The sequence below is a fragment of the Mirounga leonina genome, unplaced genomic scaffold (genome assembly GCF_011800145.1).
Source record: "Mirounga leonina isolate KUSES-001 unplaced genomic scaffold, KU_Mleo_1.0 Mir_176, whole genome shotgun sequence".
NCBI lineage: Eukaryota > Metazoa > Chordata > Mammalia > Carnivora > Phocidae > Mirounga > Mirounga leonina.
In genome coordinates, this window is record NW_023270454.1 from 39,083,164 (window position 1) to 39,104,036 (window position 20,873).

At 40.9% G+C, this 20,873-nt stretch overlaps 1 protein-coding gene across 2 annotated transcripts; it reads right to left on the minus strand.

Annotated features, from left to right (window-relative positions):
* Position 1: 1 nt before the first annotated feature.
* Positions 2 to 14,380, minus strand: LSM6 (LSM6 homolog, U6 small nuclear RNA and mRNA degradation associated). 2 transcript variants are annotated; one of them, XM_035022957.1, is made up of 5 exons: positions 14,265 to 14,347; positions 12,760 to 12,863; positions 5,721 to 5,836; positions 2,340 to 2,453; positions 2 to 411 (listed from the first exon to the last, which is right to left on the minus strand). In XM_035022957.1, the coding sequence occupies exons 3-5, from the start codon at positions 5,812 to 5,814 to the stop codon at positions 377 to 379; spliced, it is 243 nt and encodes an 80-aa protein (XP_034878848.1). In that variant the 5' UTR covers positions 5,815 to 5,836; positions 12,760 to 12,863; positions 14,265 to 14,347; the 3' UTR covers positions 2 to 376. The 2 variants fall into 2 exon arrangements, with proteins under 2 accessions (XP_034878848.1, XP_034878849.1); XM_035022958.1 differs by lacking the exon at positions 12,760 to 12,863 and having other exon boundaries at positions 14,265 to 14,380.
* Positions 14,381 to 20,873: the final 6,493 nt, after the last annotated feature.

Sequence of the window (20,873 nt, forward strand, 5' to 3'; positions counted from 1 at the left end):
GGACATCTCTAAAATGGTTTAATGATCATCATACGCATGCTTTCTTCAGACAAGTGAGTAAAGCAAATCCAATCAAATGACACGGTTTGAGACCTGAATTAAAAATCATGTAGAGAAAAATGGTTTTTTCTTTCTTTTTTTCTTTATTCTTTTGCGTTCTGCACACTGACACAGCAGGAAAAGAAAATGCCTAAAACTTAAATATGGAGGAAGCTCTTTACAACTACATCCACGATTTTGTGCACTTCTCTCACTCGCATGTCAGTGAAAAATCACCAACTATTATGAAATAGGACAAGTCACGTCACAAAAGAACCAAAAAAAAATCTCATAAAAAATATATCCAAGTATGAAAAGTATTGTCCTCTTGACGTCTTCACATCCTTCTCTTCTGTGTACTTATATACAACACTGGAAAGAAAAAAAATAAACACACTGAAAAAAAAAAACACCTGTGCTTAAAAAATCATAATAGCAAGTTTCAAAAGCAAATAGATTTTAGCCTAACAGCTCTGCAAACTGAAAAGGAATTTTCATACCACACAACAAATTCTAGGACTACTGAAAAACTAGATTTGATGAATCTAGACCTGGGTTTGACGTCTTACGGGACTGTGTTCTAGTGTTCACTATGTATTTGACTGTAAACTGTGACTGGGAGGATAAAAAAAAATGGCTGTGAAAACCCCTGGAATATAAGAATGTTTTATAATTATAATAATTCTGCTTGTAGTAAAGTAAATCAGTAAATTTACCAGGCTAACCCTCAGATTAACAATAAAAAACATATTTTCATCCATCGCTCCAACATAAACTCTAAACTTGCTGTTTACTATTTTAACTACAACAGGATAAACAAGAGCTGAGGAGTTTTGGGGGATTTTTTGGGTTGTTTTTAAATACTAAAATCTTTATTCTGCGTTCCCTTTTAAAGTATCAACCTTTGGTGTTATCCAAAGTTTTGCTCAGCTATCCTCTTGCGACCACCCAAACTGAACTCTTTAGGACATCAGAATAAGACAAAACTTAGTAGCTAGGTGACTCTGGTCAGGCTTTCACAGAGGTGTTCCTCCCCTCCCACCCCCAGACCCCTCAGACTCTGACCCGTCTGTTCAAAGTGAACATGAAGAGGTATCTTGATCAAAGAACATAGTACAAATTAAACAGGATCCTTTTTAAGAGACAAAGATGTGAATTTGGGAGTCTAAGGGTAACTACCACTGATTACATCATGGAAAAAGTTTTCATGAAGGGAAGCAGCAGAATGACGGTAGAACTGGACCAGCCCAAGAAGCAGTGAGCACGGGACAGGATCCAGCCTGTCACCACTCACAGGTGACTACCTCTCTCAGCTGTCTGGAGATGGGGAACGATCAGAACATTTCTAATAAATGGGGGGAGTAAAATAAGACTAATAGAAAAAAATCGAGGAAACCCTACATGTTGGAAGGAATAAAAAGCCAGCAAAATATGTATACAAAGACAGGAGGTGAAGAAATATGGTACTGTAAGAACAGGATACAGAATACCTACAACACAAGTCAGGATATTTAGTTCAGAGCCGAGATCCAACTGTTAAGGGGGATGAAGAAATTACCCAGAACTAAAGAATTCACATCAATAAAAAATCCAAACTCAAGAGCCCCCGAGCTCCATTTGGGGGGATGGGACCAAAAGGGGGGGATGGGGGATGGGTCAAGGGATAATTCCCTCAGTTTTGATGTTTTTCCCTTCCCCCTGAGAAATTCAAATACGACTTCTTTGATAGTTTTTTTTTAAGACGAGGTACTTAAGAGTAACCATAATAATCATAGCAACCTACTAGCTGTTAAAAAGGGGAGTGACTTTAGAATCATGTTTCCTACTTTGTCATTTTTGCCAAACTAAAGGATACAAACCTCCACAAAAAGCATTTGAACGTTTAAGAGAGAAAGGACAATCAGGACAAGCTACCTGCCAGATACTGCAAACCAAAGATACAGGGGAAGTAGTGGCCACTCTTACAGCTCCAACTTCCAGTGTGAGAGGCAGCGTCGGGGGAATTTAATAAACTGTATTCGGGGCTCTGGGTCAGTGTCCTAATGCCCCTCAGGTCCTCATTAGTAAAGAGAGGGAAGGTGAGAATGTCTAGCCCAAAATTCTACAAAGCATCTTAAAAAAAAGAAACCGGTCACAATGAAGATCTGAGATTGAAGAAGTTAAAAATAAACAACGCAAAACTAAAACTAAACTCTTGAATTAGGTAGAAAATCTGCTGGGGATCCTGATTATAAACGAAAAAAAAAAAACAAACAAACTTTTCTTGGATGTTGCACAACCGTACGGCGAGAGAATATTACCATTGTTTCCACGGATAAATGCATCACCATACTTATTCTTCAGCTGTCCATTTACATATTCTTCCGTCTGCTCCAGGGCTATATTCATGTAGCCGTCCAGGCAAGCCAGGACCCCTGGAGGCAGATTTCGTCAAAGAGAAGATATACAGGGCAAATAAGAGTTGAAAATTACAGGGTATACCTTAGAGCTGACAATTGCGTGATTTGTTAGCTCTTACATGCTTAATATAAAAATTCACACTGTAAGTGAAACACCATCGTTTCTTTCTACGCCGATGTGAGTGACAGCGAAGAAGCATACAGGGCGAACCCAGTCGTGGACCCACCGCCAACAGGCGTGCTATCACGTGCTTCCTGGGCCGTGTGGTTAACAACAGCAAGTCCTAAAGCCTTCACAAAAATCACATAACGCGCATATTCCAAATAAAATAGGGTTCTCTGAAAGCTAAAATCGGGAGTGGGCAATTGTGCAGGGACAAATGACCACTGGCCAAGGCTCCTCGCTGCAAATGGCGCTCCTCACTTTAGCCACTCAGTGAAATATGGGTCTGGCAGATTTACTGCATTCCTTCACAACATCTACTGCAGCAGATGAACGTACTCCAGGGTTCAGAGGAAGTCTCCACAATCTGCTAAAATAATAGGAGAGGAGACAGCAGTTGCTCCTGAAGGAACATCCGAAAGCTGTGACTCGTGAAGAGCAGCTTGAGAAGACAAGGCACCATATTGCATTTTAACACATCCCTTTCTGTTTTGTTAAGACTTCGAAGAGTTTCAAATCCAGACTAATATAGAAAAATGGCCAAGAACATTCTAAGGAGCTTTTAAGGAAACTGAGTGAATCTTTTTAACTGTGTTGATAGTATAAATTGTGCAAAACTTGCCCTGATAACTTTTCTCAAAAGATGAATACATATAAGCCTCTGAGTCTCTAACTTCACATGGTATTTTCTAGAAAAAAAAGAATCGAGTAAAAACAAATACTACAAGTTTGATTCAATTAGCCAAGTCGATAGCTTCTTTTAGTCTCCACTTCGTTAATATGCTCCTCACTCCCTGCCTCTGCCCCCGTTTTCCTCTAAACAAAAACGTTTCTTTTCCAAACTGTGTGTGTAATGAGAACACACGACAGTAATCTAACAGAATACTCCTAGAAGCTGTACACTTTCAAAGAATCAGAAGAGATTATGAACAATAACTAACAATTATTTCCCGTCAAAAGAAAGCTTAAGCTATAACTTTCCAGTTTATTTCCTGCTGTATTATTTTACATCTAAACCACAATCCTAAGTGAGCAAGAAACTTCCAAAACATGACACGCAAATCTGTTTGAAAGTTAAGCCAAAGCATTTCAAAATGAAATATTCACTAACAGAAAAATATCTATTCTCCTAGCAAAGGTTGTTTTAAGAAAAAGATTCCAAGAGGTTGTAATGGTAACCCCCTCCCATCTCTAAGGGATAAACTACTATGAATAACAGAAAAAAACAGTTTTCTTCAAACTTAAGAGAAATTGCTACAGAAAGCTGGGGTTTTTTAATTTAATCATGATGGCTACTAGCCATGTGAAAGGCTGTTCAACCTCACTAGTAAACAAAGAAAGAGAAATAAAATGAAACTATTACTTGTTGCCAATTAGAATGGGAACGCTGAAAACAAGGCTAATACAAGGGTTGTTGAGAACACAGAGAAGAATAAGCCCATCTGCCCGGAGGGGAGGGCCATTGGGCATGCTCATTAACACAGAAATCCTAGGCCAGGGAATCTATTCTAAAGAAATACTTGGACAAGTGCTCAAGATACATGTCAAAGGAGCAGAGCTGTTTACTTAAAATAGCAAAAAATTGGTAAACACCTGCAAGCCCATTAATAGGAAAACTGGTTAAAAACAAAAACAAAAACTGTGGCACATCTACACAAGGTACTCCTATGCAGCATGAAACACTCTGTATTGTCAGAGAACTGAATGCATTCTTTCACGTAAAAAGAAGAAGAAAATCAGGGTGTATGTATAGCTGATCCCATTTATATAAAATTATGCTTATATGGACACAGGTCCAGACTGGTAGGCCTGATTATCTCTGGATGGAAGAATTTGCAGAGACTCTGCTTTCTTCTGTATACTTTTCTTCATTATTTGCTTTGAAATTCTTAAAAAAAGAAAAAGAAAAAGAAAGAAAGAAAGAAAAAGAAAAACATGTATGCTACCTTTAGAGATAAAAAAAATTTTCCCTAACAAGTGTAGAGAAAAAAAGTCAGGCTAGGCTGGTTGATCTCCTCAATGAAGCGGGTTCTGAGAAGACACTGAACACAATGTTTCCACCCTAACCGACTGCTGAATATGCTCAAATCTCTAGAAGTCTGTTATCTCCTTTGGGCTCATCAAAAGCTCATGGGTGTGAAGTGGTATGTAGAGACTTTATATCTCAGTATTCAGAATAAATCTATTAGTTCCACTATAAAAATTAAACTGGAGATAGGTTATTGATATCAAGAAACTAAAGCAGTACATAAACAGCAGGGTGATTTCTTAACCAGGCTTTTAGTCAAGCTTGAGTTGGGAGTCCTAGCTCCTCCTTTACTAGGTGGGGAGAAACACATACCCCAAAGGATTTATGTGAAGATAAATTGGAAATTGAAATGATTAGCACACACTGGACACATAGTAAGTTCTCAGGAAAATTAAGTTTGCATGTGTGGAAAGAGGAAAAAGCTCAAGACTACCATCCTCATTCAGAAAAGAGACCAAGAAAAGGCTTTACTCTGCTAATGAATTAGTAAGCTGCACCCGTGAAATATTCCAGGTCATTAACGTATTTGAATTTTGGAAGATTAAGATTTTAGTAACTAAAAAATGGGATTTGACACCATTCCTCCCACAAAATTAATTTCAGGAGTGTCACAGCCTCTTTTAAAAAGAGCATTCTCGAAAAGAATGGAAAGGTGTATCTGGATAGCACGTGCACTGTAAGAGTGGGAAGTTCATGTTGTAAAACGATACCGTCTAAACAGCTGCTTGCCAACCTTGAATACTTCGGCAAAACCAAATGCTGTTGTGCTAAGTGTTCTTCGGTTTCCAGTTATTCTTGCCTTAGGTGACTGAGAATCCTGGCTATTACCAGGACGTACACATCCAGTCGCAGAGCAGAGACAAGGAGACAACAGTCACATAAGTCACACCGCAAGTCAGAAGCACACCATCTGCATGCACCTTGTCTCCAAAGGGAACCATCTCAGAGGTAGAAAAAGAAATGGGCATAAAAACTACTGGTAACCAATGCCTTTTTTTCTATTGGGTATGTTTAAGAGCTTAATAAAAACCAGTTAGGTCATATTTACTCATTTAGTTGCACCAGTGAGGAGAAAGCATGAAAATATTACCTCGATAATCCACTCCAGAATTCAATTTTACCACAACTGGTCGTCCGATGATTTGCTTTAAGAAGTCACTGGGGGTTTGCTTCCGTAGACTCATTTTAACAATCCTGATCAAAAATCTGAAAAGGAGCAATAAAAGTAAAGACAAAAGTTAATTATTCACCCAAAAAAGCGTATTTATAGGAAATCACGTACCAAAGGACCACAGATGAAGACTCAACAATATTCACTTTATTCACTCCTATTACAACATGACAGCTAGCATGTTTCCAGTACTTACTATCAGCCAGATGCTAAGCTAATGCATGACCTCATTCAGCCATCCCACAGCAACCCCATGACACGGCTTCATCATGGCTCCCTGTGTTAACAGAGCCCCTGTTCTTAATCACTGGTCACTACTGTCTCACACACGGGCAGTATGCCCATTACAACCACTGCCACCTCCAGCATTTACCGCATGCTCATTCTATGCTGAGATCCTTATAAACACGGTCCCATTTAATCTTCATAGGAACCCTGAGAAGAAAGTCATAATATCCCCATCTTGCTAATGAAAATAAAAGCATAAAAAGCTGAAATAATGTGCCCCTAAATGTGATGGAACCAACATTCAAGCTCAACACAGTCATATTTTAAAGTCTGTGTTATATAATGCAGACATATTTACAAACTGATGCCAAGATACTGTTTCTAAAAATAATTATCACCGTAACTGAGAGCTAATATCTTAGTGTATGCCAGCACTCACCTAAGCACTTCTCATATAGTAATCCATTTAAACCTACGACGTGATGGGGTAGGTACTGTTTTTAATCTTCATTTTACAGATGAAGAAAGAGTCACAGAGGTCCTGCTCTGGTCACAGCTAGTAAGTGGATGACCAGCTCGCGCTCTGAATCACAACCTTATACAGCCTCTTGAAAGTTACTAATGCAGCCAGAGCCTTTTATTTACTCTATTCGAGCAGATATACACTCTATATAATTAAGAGAAAGTCTTTTCTTTTTTAAGTTTTTATCTTAATCACCCGGTGCTCATCACAACAAGTGCTTGCCTTCATCCCCATCACCCATTTCACCCATCCCCCCTCCCACCTCCCCTCTGGTGACCATCAGTGTGTTCTCCATAGTTAAGAGTCTGTTTCTTGGTTTGCCTCTCTCTTCTTTTCCCTTTGCTTGTTTGCTCTATTTCTTAAATTCTACATATGAGTAAAACCATATGGTATTTGTCTTTCTCTGACTGGCTTATTTCACTTAGCATATTATTCTCTAGCTCCACCCATGCCACTGCAAACGGCAAGATTTCATTCTTTTTTATGGCTGAGTAATATTCCAGTTCTCTCTCACACACGTGCATGCGCACACACACACACACACATACATATATATATATATATATATATACAACCTCTTCTTTATCCATTCATCAGCTGATGGACCCTTGGGCCGCTTCCATAATTTGGCTGTTATAGATAATGCTCTATAAACATCAGGGTGCATGTATCCCTTTGAATTAGTATTTTTGTATTCTTTGGGGAAACACCTAGTAGTACAATTGCTGGATCATAGGGGTACTTCTATTTTTAACTTTTGAGGAGCCTCCATACTGTTTTCCACAGTGGCTGCACCAGTTTGCATTCTCACCAACAGTGTACAAGGGTTCCTCTTCCTCCACATCCTCCCCCCCAACACCTGTTGTTTCTTGTGTTGTTGATTTTTAGCCATTCTGACAGGTGTGAGGAGGTATCTCACTGTAGTTCTGATTTGCATCTCCCCGATGATTAGTGATGGTGAGCATCTTTGTCTGTTGGCCATCTGTAGGTCTTCTTTGGAGAAATGTCTGTTCATGTTTTCTGCCCATTTTCTAATTGCATTATTTGGCTTTTGGGTGTTGAGTTTTATAAGTTCTTTATATACTTTGGATACTAACCCTTTACCAGATATGTCATTTGCAAGTGTTTTCTCCCATTCCAGAGATTGCCTTTTAGTACGAAAAAGTCTTAAAATTCAAGAACAGGAGTCTGAAATACAGACAGAGCATTATATACCCAAATCAAACATACACAGTTGCCAATCACTCCTTTCAAAATTCATCTTGTTATGTAATAGTTATCTGGGTCAAAGTATTTTGATATACAAAAGTAACAAAACTGTAGTTACTTAAGCAAAAACTAACAGCAAAAGGACTTTGGAAATTACTATTTCTGTTTCAGTCAAATTCAGCTCACTGTTATTTTGTAGCCATATGGTACTGACACTTAAAAATCAGTATGGAGGGCGCTTGGGTGGCTCAGGTCATGATCCCGGGGTCCCGGGATCGAGTTCCGCATCGGGCTCCCTGCTCGGCGGGAAGCCTGCTTCTCCTTCTCCCACTCCCCCTGCTTGTGTTCCTGCTCTCGCTATCTCTCTCTGTCAAATAAATAAAGTCTTAAAAAAAAAAAAAATCAGTATGGATACAGTATTTTAAGGACTCTCCTCAAGAACTCAAATTGTTTTCAATCCAAATTTTTATAACACTTTCTCCCATAAACATCACTGCTTACTTCAAGTCTATCCACTCCATGATCTGAATATGGGTTCAGGAACATCGTTTAGAGATTTTCTCACAGTGAATCGGCCAGCTCAAGCAGTTTGGTTAAGCTAGAATGCTTGGTTACTGGCTTTTCGTTTCTTGAACAAATACGCATATGTCCGCACATATTTTAGGGAACTCCAAAAACACGGCATTCACACAGGTTCTGACCTTAAAGAACTTAGAATCCAGAAGAATTTAAACTCTTGCTCCAAGAGTGTGAGTAAACAAAAGTGATTATAATTTAAGGAAAATAATTTTCTTTAACCCCAAAAAATCAACATCCTCAGTTAAATAAAAGAAAATGCAAATTTCACAAAGTACGCCTGAACTTGGAGCTGTTCTTTGGACCATTCCCCACTCCATCCTCCTGAGGCTTGGAAGATGTTTAAAATGCGATCAGCTAGTGATTTTACTCAGCAAATTTTAATTTAACTTTCCCACTGGATTGCCAGTTTATTTTTTTAGCTACAGTCTCAGTAGGTAACTGGAATTACAACTACTATTCAGGGCGACCACTATTCATTTGAGAATCAGACCACACAATTTCATTTATGCTGTTTTGAGCACAAGAAAAAAATATTACAAAGTAAATCCTGTAACAGATTCAGTACTCTTGATGAGTTTAGTAAAAACAAACAAATCTTCCCATTTGTCTACAAACTGCCTTATTTATGTCCTGAACACGTGCTGTTTTGTCACTGAATGGGTCTAGAGACTATTAACTCTGAAGGCCTGATGGAGACTCAGCTCATGAGTCAGGTGCATTTCTTATCAGATGTGGAATCCCATGATGGTGCTTTCTACAAGACCGAGACAAAACTAGCCGTTTCCTTCGTGTTAAAACAAAACAAAACAAAACCCACTAAGATGCATGGTCATGTGAAAATCTAGTTGACAGGAATATTACTAACTACCTCATCCAAAGTTAAAAGTTAATGACAGGGGCGCCTGGGTGGCTCAGTCGTTAAGCGTCTGCCTTCAGCTCAGGTCATGATCTCAGGGTCCTGGGATCGAGCCCTGCGTCGGGCTCCCTGCTCAGTGGGAAGCCTGCTTCTCCCTCTCCCACTCCCCCTTCCTTGTGCTCCCTCTCTCGCTGTTTCTCTCTCTGTGTCAAAAAAATTAAATAAAATCTTTAAAAAAATAAAAGTTAATGACAGCAAAAAGACCCCAAGCCTAGACAAACTGCTGGTATTGGCTATTTTTTAAAATGTTATTCGTCTTCTTTCTTCACCTTTTTAAAAAGCACAGATAATACTCTTCTAAGCTCATCAAAGATCACACCTCTGCCATTAAAGCCACATCTTTACTCCAATTAGCATCAATCTCTTCCCGAAGGTGTTCAACACTTCAAACTTCTGTGCAGCGCCTGAGTGTCGGATGCACAGGCTTGGGGGGGCCGGCGGGTAACACTAATAAGATACAGGTAGCCTCGGGCCCTCAGAGTTTACACTCCAAAGCTGGCCCAAAAAACATGTCACTGGAGAACTTTTTAGAAGTTGTATGTATGTGGATAGAATTATGTGGAGAACAGCACACAGAGAAAGCAGCTCACTTGGCACAGACCTGGCAGAGCAGAGGATTTCTGGAGGTGACACCCCTGCTGAGTGGGAAGGAAAAGGAGCCCACCAGCCAAAAGGAGAGAAATCTTAGCAAAGACACTGGACGGTGCATTTGCGTTCGAGGAGAAAATGCTACACAGGCCAAGAGGACAAAATGTAGGCGCAGTGGGGAGCAGGGCCACATTCCTGGCAAGCAGAGCAAGTCAGGCTAAGAGACCTTGGACTTGAGCTGCCAGCTCAGTTTCCCAAACACGAAAGCAACTGGCTCACTTGGAGATTCTGATTCAGTAGTTCTGGGGCAGAACCCGGGAACTGGTTCGCACACACCCGGCAGATTTCTCTGACCTGGCAAGCCTGGGGAACACCATGTCAGCGACAGGAAACACGACAGGGTCATGAGCAGAGACCTGCCTGAGCTCGGCTCCCCACGGCGGAGCATAGGTGGGCCACCTCACCTAGTTCTGACATGGCGGCATTCCCCAAAGGTTGTCCTGGCTACAATCTGTCACTACTCTCTTTGACATTCTCTACTTTTTTTGTACTAGTTTTTCGCCCTCAAAAGATGGGAAGCCATGTGAAAGGCGAGACTACTACCAAGCTTTTCATTTTTTCTCCAGAGCATCTGCATTCTGCTAAATCTCTTGGGAAAAAAAAATTTCAGAAGTTATTTGAAAAGGGGGTGGTTGCCTCAAACACATTTTATCCATCACTCTAGGAGACCACATCTTCTACATTCATCTTCATTATGCTTCCTTGGTACTCTCCGTTACTTAATAACTTGCCCATAAATCCATTTTCTATGAGTAAACTGGTCTCAACATCACAATTTTTCCCATCACTTGGCTCACGTAATTTCAAGTGTTCATCTTTTAAATTGGTTAAGGCAGAAGGCACAGTTCTGACCATTTCTGAAGCGAGAGAAAAGCCTCCTGAACCATAAACACAGAAGAGGAAAAAGGCCTCCTTTCTGCAGGGTCACCTTGATAAAACTTCTCCCTTCAAAATTAAAGCCATAATCCCCTCTCTGCCTCTCTCCCTCCCCTGACTCCTACTCAGGCTTGTTTTAAATGACCTATTTTCAGAAATGGCTATTAAGTCAAAGGCAGTATATTTTCTGCCAGAAGCTACTGAGAGGTCTAGTAGAAGAACATCAGCAAACTGCCCTGCAGAGATTTTTTTTTAGTAAAAGAATGGGGGAAAAAGAACCAAATTTTATTCATCCAACGATGTGTCAGGCTGCGTTAGATTCACGAGCAATTCACACAGTAACCCTGCAAGGTGGCAAGCACAACTAAGGTGGGGTCCCAAAGCCTAAGCCCTTTCAAAGCTGCCCTTTGGAATATGTCTAGATCCTCCCGTGACAGGTGGGCAACGGCCACAGACATCTATGGAGATGTAGGGGAGATCCAGCTGGAGAGCGGGAGCGGAAAAATGCCTAAAGGGACAAAGTGCTGTCAATTAGCCTGCGAAGAAATACAATGGTCAAAGCTTAAGAAATCTATCTAACGTGATTTTGAGATATGTCACTGAGCAGAAGACACGCAAATCCTTGCTTCTTGGCAATGGTTACCTGTAAACTTTCACCTCCTTGTAGAATATTTACAGTTTAGGGTGAAAAAAAATGTGAAAAGTAAATAATTACAATGAAGCATAATATTACAACCCACGTAAATGCAGCTCGAGACTAATACCTCTGTGTCTGAGAGGGCATCAGACACTGAGACCGGCTCTCTAAATATCTCCCTTCTCAGACAGTTGGGGTACCTAGTCCTTCTGAAGGCTTCATACCAATCCCTCCTCCCCACACGGTAGGGGGCTACCTTCCTCCCCTCCCTCACTCCAGCCCCGAATGCAGCACTCACAGCACCCCTTTCACTTATCAGGCTGTTGCATAGTTCTCCTGCTGACCAGTCTCCCGTGGTAGGTTCTAAGCTTCTCAGAGACAGGGAAAATGGTATCCCTGGTACCTAAGCTCGCTGGCCAACCCTGTGGGAGGCATCTAAGGTCAGTGCCAAGGAAAATCCCTGTCCCTTCCTCCCCCACCCACGAACTATGGGTAGAGTGACTACCACGGTATCATCTGTGCACTTAAATGGCTACAGCATAGTAATATCTCTGTTACTGACCAGCAAATAAAAGAAAGATGAAGAAAACAGACATGTTTCTGTGTTGTACAAGAACCAGCTGCATCCGAGTCAATGGAGATGCTTGTTAAAATGCAGATTCCTGAAGTCTACTCCCCATCAGACCCCCCAGGCAAGGGGCACTATAACTTACATTTTATAAAGTTTCCCAAATGATTCCTGTGAGCAAGTGCGGACATTGAGAAATGTCCGGAGACATTCTGGATTGTCTTGAATGAGGAGGGTGGTGATAGTACGGAGAGGCTAGGGGTGTTGCTTAACATTCTACAAAGCATAGATAGGACAGCCCTCCACGACAAAGGATTATCCAGCCCAAAATGTCAACTGAGGTTGAAAAACTGTTACAAACCCTAAATCAAAAAACCATTGTTCTCTGGTCTTAAAGTGACAAGGCATCTTTAAAAACCTTCAAGGTACAACAAATGAGAATGGGAACAGCTCAATTCTAATTAGATGATAGAGTACAAATTATAACTTAGTAGATGTTTTATTCTGATAGAAAGGGAATCTGTAAACAACTGTCAAAAAGTCTTGAAGGGGTTGCCGTTCTAAGTAATGGATTTCTAGTCCCGGTCATGCAAATGGTCAATTTTCCCATTTTTCAGTGTGACACTTCCCTCAAATGACTAAAATCTCTGTTATCTGGTACAATTCTAACAGGACAGAATAATCCAAGTGATGGCAACATTTTTTTTAAATTCTCATACAAGTATGCCACAGTTTAGTTGAGAGACCACCCAATGCAGCATAAGGAGTACTCACTTGGGAGACGGAAAACCTGAATTCTAATCCCAGCTCTGCTACTTAATTTAGCTGTGTGCCTTGGAGAACTCATCATTTCACCTCTCAAGGCCCAGGTTCCTCATCTGCAAAATAAGGGAGTTATGCTAGATGATCACTTAAGAGATCATCCTGCTCTAACAGTCAGCCTATCCAGTAACTCCAGTAATGCATTTACACACACACACACACACACACACACCCAAGATAATCCTCTAGACTCCTGCACAAAATTCAAGCAACTGGAATTGTGAAACACTACCATAAAAAAAAAAAAAAAAAAAAAAACCAAAGAGAGGCTGATGTATTAGACATATATTATGAGCTATCGTGCATTTGGTGAGAAGAGGCACAACCTTACATGAATGATGTAAACTGCCAAAACTTTTCTGGAAAATAACTGGGCAATGGGTATGAAGATCTAAAAAGACCATACTAGAACACAGCATCTATTGTAATAACTTCCTTGCCCAGAATCTAGTCCAAGTAAGTCATCTGTAATACAGTTTTTAAAATAAAGTTAATCAAAGTATTACCTGGGATGCTAAAATGAAAGAAAAATGCACAAACACCCTAAATGCCTCACAGCTGGGAAATGGTTGAATAATTTATGGGGCCTACACAATGACGGAATAGGTAGCCAATCAGAAGATGCAAAGTTAGAAATGATATTTAGGAAGGATTTTTAAATGAAAGTGGACAACTATTCATACTGTTAACTGATAGAACAGGTAGTCTTAGCTCAGACAGAAAGTAGCACATACGAGAGCAAAATACAGAAATTACGGATGGGTTTCGGTGAGTATTGCTTTCTTCACTGAACCGTGTTTTCAATTTTTCAACAGTCCTCTGTCACTAAGGCGGCACGCTAACCCACCACCAACCCTACCTGCCATCATCCTAATGCTAACCACCCTAAGCAGAAACACCCCCAAGGAGCAAGCGCGCGCACACCTACGCAACCAATGCCCTGGTGACAGGACCTAACGCCACGCAACTGTGGGCGTCCGCAACCCGAGAACTCGGTAAGGTGGGCTAGTCCGAGCTCTTAATTCCTGGGGCTCCGGGGAACCACCCCGACGTAATCGGCGCAGCCCCGGAGCCCGAGGAAGCGAGGCCGGCCCGCGCAGTCGGGGCCCGCTTTCCCGCCCGCCCGGCCCGCAGGCTCGGGTCTGGGTTCCTGCGCGACTTGGACAATCAGGGGCGGTCGCGGAAGGCATCTCGGTGGGGCCAGGTCGCTGCCGTTCGTCCCCGCGCGGTCTCGACGCCCCTCCCGAGGGCTTCTCAGAGCCAGGGACCACAGATCTCCTGGCCTTTCCGGAGCCGAGGAGAGCGTGAGCGCATTCTGCCGGCGCCCGGGGTCCGCGTTCCCCGCCCCCGGCGCCCTTCCGGGGCTGCCTGGCCCAGATCCCCGCTGCTGCTCCCCAAGCCCGCCCCGAGCGAGCCAACATGGGGCCTCCACCCGCCCGCGCGGTTGCCTGGCTCACCTGGTGGCCGGGACCCAAACCCCCTCTCCAAGTGGCCCACAAGGCCGGCCTCCGCCGAAGATCCGGAGGAAAGCGAAAGTGAAACTGCCGAGGCAGGCGGCACTTTCCTGCCGCAACCGAGGCTTGCCTTTCCCGACTACGGCAGCCTGCGGGGACCGAAAAGGCCGGACTTCGGTGGCGCGCGCGCAGCCTAGAATCTCGTTTTGCCTAAAGGCAGAGTTGGTGCTTTGGAGGGCAAAGGAGAAGCCGCTGGTGCTTCCTCTTTTACAGGAAACAAACACCCCTAAAATAAAAAAACCAAACAAAAAAACCAAACTGGAAGTGATCTTTTAGCAGGGATTTCCTTGAGGCAGAAATGCAAGAAAGAGCTTGAAGTCATACTACACTGGAATTTACTGCTAATGTAACGACTATACTCAGAGAGATCCTTGAATAAGTTAATGCAAGTAAATAAACAAAACAGGCAGCCTCAAATCTTCAAATCCACCTTGGGATTTTGATTTAAGTGTGTGAAGATGAAGTCATTATTAGCAAGAGGCTGTTTCCATGGCAACGTTAATTGCCACAAAAAGAATTAAAATCACTAAAGTAACTCCGTATTATAATGGCATCAATTGCGTTACATTACAATCTTTAATTCTAATTGGAAATGGTGTGCAGACATTATTTAAGTGCTGCTATGGGAACTTGGTTTGGAATTTTGCATGAATTCTCGATATTCTTGCTATTAATGGAAAGGGCAAAGAAAAAGAAGAAAACTGACATACCAACACTTGATTCCATTTTTTTCTTCACACACATACCCTCAACTTAAAACTTATACTTTAATTCTATTTGTGATTTGTAACGCTATAAACAAAGAAATAATGTCTTTAAACAGATTCTTAACCCCATTAAGTGTTATGGATCTAAGATGCAGAATTTTTTCCTAAGATAAAGATGAGTTTCCCTGCTTGGAAACCTCTCTTAGCTGAAGAAATGAACCCTTGATTGATATGGCGACAGAGAGCAACTGGTGTGATTTGGTGGAAAAAAGAGATTTCTTTATATCCTTCCATAAAAGCTTACTTTGGGTAAAAGCCGAGCATTACAGATTTATTGAAAAGGCTGTATTTGAAGTTCTTGCAGTATAAAATATAATGTAAAACAATTAAGTATCATTTAAATAAAATAATTAGCTGCCAAGAACAAACATAATAGGACGTAAAGAAAGCCCTGTCCCTAAAAGCCTTCTTCACAAAAAACCTTAAATTGTACCGCATTCCTCACTGGTTGTTTCAATTATTTAAAAAAAAAAAAACAAGAATTTTTTAATTCATAGCCCTTTTCCCATTGCCACAGAACCCTGATGGAGTAATTTATTTTTTTTTATTAAAGATTTTTATTTATTTATTGAGAGAGATAGTGATAGAGAGAGAGCATGAGAGGGGGAGAGTCAGAGGGAGAGGCAGACTCCCCGCCGAGCAGGGAGCCCGATGCGGGACTCGATCCCGGGACTCCAGGATCATGACCTGAGCCGAAGGCAGTCGCTTAAACAACTGAGCCACCCAGGCACCCCCCTGATGGAGTAATTTAGACTGGCGTGGTAGGCAGGGGGCAATGAGGCGTTTTAAGGGCACAGTTCATCTGCAGGGGTAGTTGCAGCCTTTTTCAAGGGGCATGGATCTGTAAGGGCCCAACTAGACAAATGGGGTGGGCACCATGAATTACTTCATGAGCCAACAAGTTTATCAAAATGTAGTTGTGCCCCGAATCCCCTCAGCAGCTTATAATTGGCTTTTACTGATTCACAAGGCAATTTTCCATGTTTCACAAGTTTTCCTTCAGCATTTTTTATTATACAAAGGAAACATGTGCAAGACTTTTTCTGAATGTTAGTCCACCAACACTAACTTCAAGTTCTTCAAAACCCTGAACACAAACATTAATTTATGAAGGAGCCCTAAAGTCATAAATACAATTTGACAAGATTTAGTTTAGCTTACACAGTTTAATTTAGCTGAAATGTGACAGTTGATAAACCTATACTGACACATCATTATCACCTAACTACCTGTCCATAGTTTATATTAGGGTTCTCTCTTGGTGTTGCACATTCTATGGGTTTTGAGAAACTTATGATGACGTGTATCTGCCATCATCGTATCATGCGAAGTATTTTCACTGCTGTAAAAGACGCCTATTCATCCGTCTCTCTCCACTAACCCCTGGCAATCACTGGTCTTTTTAATGTCTCTATGGTTTCCCCTTTTCCAGAGTACCAAAAAGTTGGAATCATATAGTACATAGATTGGCTTTTCAGATTGGCTTCTTTCACTTAGGATTGTGCATTTAAGGGGTGCCTGGGTGGCTCAGTCCTTAAGCGTCTGCCTTCAGCTCAGGTCATGATCCCAGGGTCCTGGGATCGAGCCCCACATCGGGCTCCCTGCTCTGCCGGAAGCCTGTTTCTACCTCTCCCTCTGCCTCTCCCCCTACGTGTGCTCTCTCTCTGTATCTCTGTGTCTCAAATGAATAAATAAAATCTTAAAAAAAAAGAAGAAATGTGCATTTAAGTTTTCTTCATGTCTTTTTATGGTTTGATAACTCATTTTTTTAGTGTTGGAGAATATTCCATTTTCTAGATGTACCACAGTTCATTCTCTTACTGATGGACATCTAGGTTGCTTGCAAGTTTTGGCAATTGTGAATAAAGCTGCTATAAACATCTGTGTGCAGGTTTTTGTGTGGACCTAAGTTTTTAGCTCACTTGGATAAATACCAAGAAGCACATTTGCTGAATCGTCTGATGAGAATATGTTTAGTTTTGTAAGAAACTGTCACACTGTCTTCCAAAGTGACTGTACCATTTTGCATTCCTACCAGCAATGTCTGCGTGTCCCTGTGTTCCACATCTACACCAGCATTTGGTGTTGCCAGGGTTTTGGATTTTGGCCATTCTTGGAGGTATCTAGTGGAAGTTCATTGGGGTTTTAATTTGCAATTCTTTATTGACATATGACGTGAGGCATCTTTTCATATGCTTATTTGCCATCTGTATATCTTCTTTGGTGAGGTGTCTTTTCTGATCTTTTGCCCATTTTTAAATCAGATGGTTCTTTTTTATTGTTGAGTTTAAAGAGTTCTTTGTATGTTTTGCAAATACAAAGAACAGATATGTTCTTTTGCAAATATTTTCTCCCAGTCTGTGGCCTGTCTCATTCTCTTGAGGCTATTAGTCTCAAAATAGGCAAATGTTGGTATAAAACACTAAGGTGAACCTTGCCATTTCACTCTTTGTTCCAAATGTCTATAGTCCTATGCCTTTATAAAACTATGTTCTTCAGTGTTTCATGTTCATAAGAGAAGGTATCATGTCTAGCTTATTTTATAAAACACCCAACAGCACTGTGAGTATGTGGGCAATTGTATTATGTTGATGCTGATATGATAGATATAAATATGGAATTGGATTGGCCAGCAGTTCCAAAGCAGATTTGAGTACCTAATCAGTGTTATGCTTCTAAGAATACTGGCTGGTCTTGTTCCAGCAATGCATTACCTGGTATGAGGTGCTGGCATGCCCTTGGACCTATCCTGGACATTCGGACTGGACAATAAAAACACCTAACCTATCACATCCTAGTTTGGGGTATTTGGACCACTATTATCTACCTTTTATCATGGGATGTGAAAATTATTTGTTAAAGAAGATGAGAAGAAAGACATTCTATAGTTGTTGAATTTCTTCTCCCCCCCTCCTTCTTCCCCCTCCTCCTCCTCCCTCTCCTCCTCCTCCTTCTTCTTTTTTACAATGTAGCCTTTCAAACGTGCCACTTTTATGCAGGGTCTCAATTCCAATTCTCTACCTCAACTGGAGCCAATGCCTTGCCTCTTGTGCTCATGGGCATAAAAACTGTCGCTCACTTCCATTCTTGCTTCTAAAACAATTCAAACTTTATCATCTTCTGGGTTTGGGGACAGCCCTAAACCTGGCCTCATCAGTTGGAGCCCAGTCCCATTTTCTTCACCAGGCCAACTCCTAGGTTTGCTTAGGTCTTAGCTCATGTGTCAATTCCTTAAAGAAAGCCTTTGATAATCCCTCAGACTAGATTGGGTTCCTCCTCTTGCTCATGATCATAGTACACTATACTTCTTCTTTGTACCACTTGTAAATGCTGTAATTAAATAACTTTGTGTGTCTCCGTGTGTGTATGTTTGTTTGTTTCCTACCTCACTAAACTGTCTGTTCTATGAGGGTGGGGCCAATGTCTCTATTATTCAGCACTATACTGTTACATCTTCTTAGAAGGAATTGACTGATGGACAGATTTCTCAGGAAAGGCCATGTGCCTCTTACTTGTTTCAAAAGATAAGATATATTCTACATCATTGGCACTTGGTTTCAGACGTAATGTTTGAGATGTTTAAATACATGTTCAGACTTCATTGACCATCATTTTGAATTTCATAAGAGATGGGCGTACAGTCTGAATTCCTGCGAGGGGAGTCTTCCAAATGTCCTGATGCTTTATGCTCCACTGTGAACTCTAGAAAACCTCTCTCAGCTGTAAAATTCAGTGAAATCGGTGTGACGCTGCCCTTGTATTTTAATCAAGATGAACTTGAAAGGTGAACATTATAAGTGGGAGAAATTATTTATAATTTGGTAATAAAAGTTTATGTCTAACACTCCAAATTTCATACATCTGCTATGTGCTGGCCCTGAGATATAAAACAATTGAAGTTGCCTTTACATTTGGCCTTATATGAAAGGTCATAAATTAGAATGATAGCATTCGTCCTCTTTTCTAGCTCACAAAATTTCCATATTAACATCTTCACCTCAAACATAAATGGTTACCCAGCTACAAAGAAAAGAGTTGTGTTGGCCTTTATGAATTATAGTTTATGTTGGAAATCTGTGGTACATAAGGCTGCTATTCATCTTGCCACAGAGTGCATCTACTTTAATGAAGCTAATTCGACCCCAGTGAAACTAATTAAAACTGTATGGCCAGCTCAAATAAATAAAGTACAGTATATAAAAATTTAGGAATATTTTAGATATCAGCAAACAACTTCCAAGGCATGTGGTTCTTTTAACTCTTAAAAATGCATTTTGACATCTTTGAGGCATTTTCTTTTCTAGAATACCTGCTACCAAGCTTATTTAAAATAAATTCAATTTTCAAAATGTTCCTTTCTAATGTGGTTTTCACTGGTAATGTGAAAATTTTGATTTTTTTCAACTACAAAAAACCCGCAATCCATTTCTACTATGACATATCATAACTAAATTCATTCCAAAATGTTAATGAATTGGACCAGTGCTTTATGTTTAGACTTTCAAAAAAATGTTTACAGCAAAAAAATCCAGATGTCCTTGATTTTCCAGGGTGGGTTATCAAATCCATATGCTTTTTCGGTGTGACAGCTTCTTTCACCAGCACTGTGGTATAGTTAAAATGCAGCATATTATAAACTAGTAGGGTCAAGTTCAAGAACAACTCCGGAATCTCGGGCCTTCATCCAGGGAGAATGCAAAAATTTAAGGCCAAATGCTACTTCCCTGTAACTTTTAGCACTAAAAGATGGATGCTTTCCCCCAAAATTCTGGATTAGTAAACATAAGGTATCTGAAAATGACCAATGCGCTAGCCTAAGTTCCTTCACCTCAATTTTGTTTTTCTTAAGTAGTTGGCTTTCTCGCTCTCTCTAACATCAGAAGAGATGGATGCCTCTGCAGTCACTGAAGTCGCCGCCATAAGAGACACATCTGTTGTTACCTAAAACTCTCGAGAGCAAAGGCTGTAGCTGTTTCTCTTGACAAAAGGTGCACCAATGCCTGGATGCATTTCTAGAAGGTCACCACACATAGAGGGTGCTCAACTGTCTCAAAAATACAACATTCTCCTCTTTTCACATGAATCCCAAAAAGAACTGAGGGAATTGACAGTCATCTTCATGAATTGTAACTAGAAAAAAAATATATATCCTCTTACCTTGAGGATCTTCGCTACAAACTCAGTTGAGAAGAATCCAGACTGCTTTTATTAGAAGAATAAGCAAGGTCTTTTGATTGAAGCTGAAGAACTGTGACACGCAGGTTGCAGAGGACATAAAACACAGACACAGCTTCCAAGGTAGTCAAAAGCAGGACAGATGTTACAATTTCTGTCTGATTGACTCTGATCACACTGGGTGGGTGAGGTCCTGAATAAGTAGGCATTTGCTAGATTAGGATCCATCCTAATGCCATGTCCAAATGACAACTTGTTCCTTTTTTAAGTTTTGTGCATTTTGTTCAGCACCTGGCAAAGAAAAGATGTTCCTAACCATAAATGGATGAATAAATGCCTAAATTGGTGAATCCTCAGTTGGTCCCAGGAGAAGACCCTCTGCATACCATTACTTGAATACATATTAAATAAAACACGAAAGAAGATGAAGTTCCCTGGTTTGGACTCTGCAGGAATCAGAATCTCAGCACTTCTTGAGCCTTGTTCCCCCACCCTCAACCACACAATTAATTAATCAACATTTCTTCATCAATGATTAAGTGCTGGAAACTGGTGATTGCTGTCCAGGTCTGATTTTTTGCATCCATTCCTATTCAGAGGCAGCAGAGAT